General features: G+C 35.7%; 1 protein-coding gene across 2 annotated transcripts; it reads right to left on the reverse strand.

Moving 5' to 3' along the window:
- Nucleotides 1–298: 298 nt before the first annotated feature.
- Nucleotides 299–3,202, reverse strand: LOC143626835 (protein SMAX1-LIKE 3-like). Of its 2 annotated transcripts, none has more exons than XM_077096792.1 (3): nucleotides 1,813–3,202; nucleotides 1,309–1,468; nucleotides 299–1,192 (listed from the first exon to the last, which is right to left on the reverse strand). In XM_077096792.1, the coding sequence occupies exons 1-3, from the start codon at nucleotides 2,970–2,972 to the stop codon at nucleotides 299–301; spliced, it is 2,214 nt and encodes a 737-aa protein (XP_076952907.1). In that variant the 5' UTR covers nucleotides 2,973–3,202. The 2 variants fall into 2 exon arrangements, with proteins under 2 accessions (XP_076952907.1, XP_076952906.1); XM_077096791.1 differs by having other exon boundaries at nucleotides 1,309–1,477.
- Between the last annotated feature and the right edge of the window lie 3,165 nt (nucleotides 3,203–6,367).

A 6,367-nucleotide genomic window follows, 5' to 3' on the forward strand; every position in this document is an offset into this window, starting at 1 on the left:
CACGGAAAGATGAAAATTCAACATAGAAATTGCATGGTGTGTGCATAGTGATAAGCAAATGATTCCCTCTGGTAGTTTTCTTGGATTCGAATTTTGATTCCATATTGCTTTACTATTATAACCACTAAAAAGGTCACATATCGACATAAGGTGAGATTTACATGATCTCGTTGTTTAGAATTGTACTAACACGAACCTATGAGTGGTGACGGGTTCTCATTGTTTAAGAAAAAAAAATAGCCTTCTTGTTTGAATTAATTTTGAGACACTGATCCGATATTAAGTTCAAGATTCAAGATTACAATGACAAATCTTGAATATTGAAATTGATACATTTATCTACAGATTCGAGTAACCCTATATCATCCATGGGCGTGGACTGCTCCTCATCATCTTCATCAAAGGTAATGTTCAAATCCAAATATACACCAGAGCTTTCTTCTTTTTCTACTTTCTTCATCACTAATGGCGAACATGTTCTTGATCTTGATTTAAAGCTTTCGCAACTCAATACGATTATCGCATCACGAAAACCAATTTCTTCACCATTGGAGTGAGTTAGTTTCCCTCTTTGCATAGCTAATTGGATCCCCTTTTGAGAGAAATAATCTACTTGCTCTACATCCTCAACCAAGAAAACCCTATGAGGATTTATAGACACTGCTTCAGCAAATCTTTCAAGATAACTACAACTTTGTTCATCTCTAGGCCTCTTGTTTCTCATTTCATCGGTTGAATCCGCTCTTGGGGACTTTGAGAAGTTGCTTAGAGCAATCGTAGCGAAATTTGAATATGACCCGAAAACAATCTTTGCTAGTTCTTTAGCAATCTTATCTTTTAACCGTGAGTTTGTTCCTTGGAAGAGAAACCAAGTTTCTTCTTTCGGTTCATCGTCGTTTTTTATTTCTTTTCTTCTCAACATTCTGGACCTGCATTTTAATATTGTACTTGCGATATCGGGAACAATATCCTTCTGCCATGGAACCTTTTCTTCTAAGGCATTACATAGATCTTTCAAGTTCTTTCCATTGAACTCGCGGAACTTTTGTACGTATTCAACCTCCATAAGATCACTTGAAGAAACTGAATTTGGAGTAGAATTAGGGTTTTTTTGATTATAGGAAAAGCAAGAAGCTTGTGAAGTGCAGATTGAGTTCCATTTCTTGCACAAAGCTTTTACTGAAACACATTCCTGAATTAGTATGTAAGAATAATATTAGACTCTAAACTAATGTCTTCAAAGTTAGAAATTATAGTATCATGTAACTTGAAAGTGTAGAAAGTAAATATAATGTTTATGATGCTCACTTGATCTTGGCTATTGACTACTACTTTCTCATCAGACAGCCATGTTGGGAGGCTTGAAGATTTTAAGCTTTTAGTTTCGCTCTCAATCTCTCCGCTTTCACGCATCATGTGTCTAACCGCATCCTCGCCATTCTGGCTTCTACACTCACTTTGGATATCACTGTGGGAACTAAAATGGTCATATGATGAAGACTAAATTATTAGATACATATGTAGTTATATATATATATATATCTTTATATACTTTGATTAAATGGTCAGAAAGTCATCTTTAGTTTTGTACAGAAATACTGATTAAGATCAATGCCACTTTAAAAATTATATGATCAAAAGAAAAGGCAGAAAGGAAAAAGGTGTTTATACTTAAATGAACATTGGAATACTTATGATTAAAGGGATTGACAATAATGAATTCATTTTCTTGGACTCTTAATTAAAGTTCGAAAACGAAAATTCATATATTGATTCAATGACTCATTAACTTGCCCTAAAAGCCGGTTATACCTTTGTGGAACAAGGCTCAAGCTTAAGCTCCCAGCTGGTATAGTAAGAGGATGAAGCTTCCAAATGGCTTGTAATGAAGGGTTCCCACTTTTACACCTCATGAATGTTTGAAACGATGATATCGCCATTACCCTAACTTTTATGTCGTCGTTTATATCGCAAACTAATCGCCCTAACTCGATAATCAAGTGTTCAATCGGACAATAGAATCCTCTTCCATGGCTCCATGAGTTAATCCTAAACTCAGTAATCCGCTTAAGATCCCCTAAGTAAAGTACAACCCCTCTTTGCACAAACCCTTTAATTAGACTCCTTAATTCTCCAAGTTTTTTTTCTACATCTTCTCTAGATAGTTGGCCAAAAGAGAGTAGAGAAAGACTTATAAACTTAACACCTTGTAAACCTTCAGGAACTTCACTTTTATCAACCTTCTCCATCACTTTTCCAACCACTCCTTCAATGGAAGAAACACTCTCACCTACAACCACAAGACTTTGCGATCGCTTCGTGTTTATAAGATTTTCAATTACACGCATGACATCCTCATTCATCACCATAACGTGATTTTGTAGTCGATTATCAGTACTATTTTGTTTTGTGCACTCCTTCGAAGAAGTAGGAGGTTGTGTTTTAGATGATAACTCTAAAGAAACAAGTTGTTCTATATTGGTTTTCACTTGTGTACTTGAAAACCCTGCTTCTCTCATCACTCTACTAACACTAGGATCATCTAGTATGGATATTATAAGCTGTTCAAGCTCAATCTTTACAGCCAGCAACTGTTGCTGGCTTTCAATCGATCCACGCCGCTGGTGAGCTTGTGCGCGCTTGAACGCCGCCACTAGAGCGTTCGAGATGGACGGGTATTGTGATAACTGATTAGGGGTTTGCATAGGGCTAGATGAAGATGTTGGTAGACGATTTAGGGCGACATTAAAGCAAAGCTCTAAAGCTTTACATTGAAGAGGGTGCGAGCTGGATTGTGACCGAACACAGGCGGTTCTAAGATGGCCTGTGGCGGATGAGAGCATGGTGTTAGCAACATGAAGAGGGGTCACTTGAGCATGACCACGGCGGTGTGCAAGTGTGACGGCTTGTTTAATAATATTTGCTGCATCTGAACTTAAAGCTTGTTGGATAGTGAATCCACCTGCTCTCATGGTTACTTTCTTGAAGAAACTAATGGTTTATCAATGACTATAACATAAAGATTTAAGTTCAATATTGGAATGGTGAAGGAGAGATGGGAGGTGGGGTGCTTTGCTTGGGGGTGGGGTAAGATTTAGAGGGCCAAAGTGGATTTTGTAGTGGAAAGCAGAATGCATGTGCTGACAAGCAGGAAGAATTCATCAGTCCCAAAGGCAACTCAGCTTTGAAAGGAATCAAGAACAATATTTGTACCAAATTCTTGCAGCTCACAACTCTTTTGAACCTTTATAATCTACTACTCATAATAAAGAAAACAAATTTATGTGAAAGTATCAACTTATCGTTTTAATTTTTTGATTGTGTGAGATATAATATGCTTCATTAGATGCCTAGCTAGGTTCTCCACAGATTTTGTTGGAATTAATCCCAATCTCATTAGTTTGTTAATTAGGATTAGCTTAACTTAGTTAGAAACTTTGTCAGTGTAGCTAGTGACCTTTATGTCATTTAAGCAATGTAATTAATATGGTAGGTATGGAAACTCATAACTAATTAAATTGAATTGATGCTGACGTGTTTCTTGGTAAAGTGTCGCGTCCCTTTCCTGTGGGTATTAATTATACTAGCTAAAAGAAAATTGCTATGACACGACGACATTTTTCGTCAAATTAGCATCCCCTATAGCGATGACATGTCGTGAGTATATATATAGGGTTTGTATAGGTTTAGTGGGAAATTTTGGCACCTTGTGAAAACTTAAAAGTTCAAGTTCCATGACTGGTGATACCACCGCGTGCCACCATGGTAATTCACCTGAACCAAGCACAAGCAATAATACAATTCGTTCTTATTTTAATTGAGTTCAGTCTATCCTACAAGTGGCCACCAAATATTTTTCTAACTTATACAAAGTCTCTAGATATGATATGATTACTCAATACATATCTAGTCAAAAAGATGAATGAATCTTTAATTTATTTTATATGATGATGGCCTAAAAAGACATACACACACAGAAAAAGAGTAGCAAATAATTTGAATGCAAAGTGTTTCTGGCCAATGCTACAAAAGGAGTGTTTGAATGAAACAAACATGCACCCTCTCTTTCTCATATAAATGGAAATATAACCCTGGCTATATTACATATATCTGCATCAAAGTGAAGTTTTCTTTCTTTTGTTGCTGTTTATCAAGTGTCTAATAATTAGTCTTCGTTTGCTTTTGCATAAAGCTAAGTACGTACTCTCAACCATAGTTATGTGAAAAATCAAACATACTACTCTTTTTTTTTGGGAAAAACCAGAAACCATATTTTAAAAAGGTGTTTTTGTAATTAAGGAATAATGTTTTGAAGTTAGGGTCTCGACTCTAGGTAATTATAGTACTAACAACTATTAAACTATATATATTTTGAGTAGACGAGTTTTTTATTATCGTATTATATACTGAAAACGCGGCTAGCCGAAGCTAGAACCACAAAACATAAAATGATACAATGAATTAAGAAAAGTAAAATTTACACTAATTTTTCCAACTTATAGAACGATTTTTAGTCCCAATAAATGTCTTGGCGTCTTCGATGATATTTTGAATAGTAATTTTAATTTCCTTTACGTTATTGAAGATCCTGTTGTTCCGTGTTTTTCATATACACTGACATGCAACTCTAAATGCCACACTTCATGACTTTATCATTCCCTTACTTCTGGATATGAAATTATGATAGTTGTAGATGTCTTAACCGAAAAAACAAAAAATGGTTTGATGTACACCATTGACTTATTATCGCCTAAATCGAGTTGCTACTTCACATGTTACAAAAGTATGTTAGTGGAAACGTCGATCGTATTCATAATAATAAGGAGAAGCTTCTTTAAATTTTTGTAAACCTTCAATTTTGTTGGTTTATTAGTAAAAAGACAGGAAGAGAATAAGAAAACTAAACTTGTGAGTTTAACACTCGCCCACAAGCGTATCGGAATACTTTATACTAACAAAATGAAATGAAATATTGTTATCAAAATTACCATCTTGCTTCACAATATGGATCCTCCTTTTTTTTTAAATTATTATATTATAGAAATATAAAAGGATTCAATTACAATAACAAGTCAAATGTTTCAAGTGACTTTGATTTAGCATCAACCACTACTTTATTTGGTTCCAAGTGATTCAACATGTTTGATCGATGTCAAGTCCCGGATCAATAATTAAACACGAACTAAACGAATAACTCTCGTTTATATTAATCAGAAAATCTCACTCTAAAAACTGATTACAAACTCTCAAACCCTAACTCAATTTGACACTTGATGAACCCTAACTTGGTTGCATCTAGATGAACCCTAACTCGGTTGTATCCGGTGGGTCTCTAGATGAACTCTAACTCGGTTACATCATGTCCACAATCTATAATGTCTAACATATATTAGTTTATATAGACTAACATAACTTGCTAGCAAAGACATTACCAATTATAATTACAATACAATTAGGAAATATAACCACCTATGACCAGCTTGTCAACATTGATCCCTCAAGTTCACCGACTTGTGACTTGGAGTCCGAAATTACTTACAACAACCACCCCCTAATTTCTGACTCGAAATAAGTGGTTCTTCAACTCCGAACATGTCTCTTCTGCCCCGTTTGATTTAACCCATAATCTTGACCTTCTCGGCTTTCACAACCATCTTGGTCTTCATCATCTCGGTCTTCATCTCTCAGAACTCTCCTTGATCCATGATTGTGTTCTTCGACTCTCCCGAACTCGACTACCTCTATGACCCTGTCCCCGACCATTCACTCGATCGCATGAACTCGCATAACCACTCATTTGGTTGCGATCTCGGTCATCTAATCAAGCGATCATTAATCTTCTTGATCTTCTTAGTGAGCACCCGGTTCGATCCAACAAATCAAACGCTTAAGTTAGAACATAACTCGTTCAACTCGTATAAAAACAAACTCTGAATTAAACTCGCTTGTCCAACCCCTTGTTCCAGTCCGTCGGAACAATATGAACAAATCAATTCAAAGCAACTTTTCAGAACTGAATTTATTTGTTCGCAATAACACTAATCACAAATACTTTTTGAAAGACAATAAATCTTGTGCAAAAATACAATTGCAACGAAAATATTATATTTATGCTTCCTCTTTCGTAACCACTATCCACTACCAAATTTAATATTGACTTTTGTGGCCACTTTAATTATGTTGGGTTATGAAGGCCTTTGGGCCGGTTTTATTAGGAGGCCCGGTTTTGGTTCCTAATTATGTTTAACCCTAATATTGTTTATTATATATATTCCATCATGTAATTGTAATCTTCGTTCCGAGCTAATAAGAAAACCTAGTTGCAGCCCGTGGACGTAGGTCCCCTCGCGGGGACCGAACCACGTTA

The sequence above is a fragment of the Bidens hawaiensis genome, unplaced genomic scaffold, assembly GCF_021521415.1.
Source record: "Bidens hawaiensis isolate Kalapana, Puna unplaced genomic scaffold, B.hawaiensis_p1.1 tig00004525_1, whole genome shotgun sequence".
In the NCBI taxonomy this organism is placed as follows: domain Eukaryota; kingdom Viridiplantae; phylum Streptophyta; class Magnoliopsida; order Asterales; family Asteraceae; genus Bidens; species Bidens hawaiensis.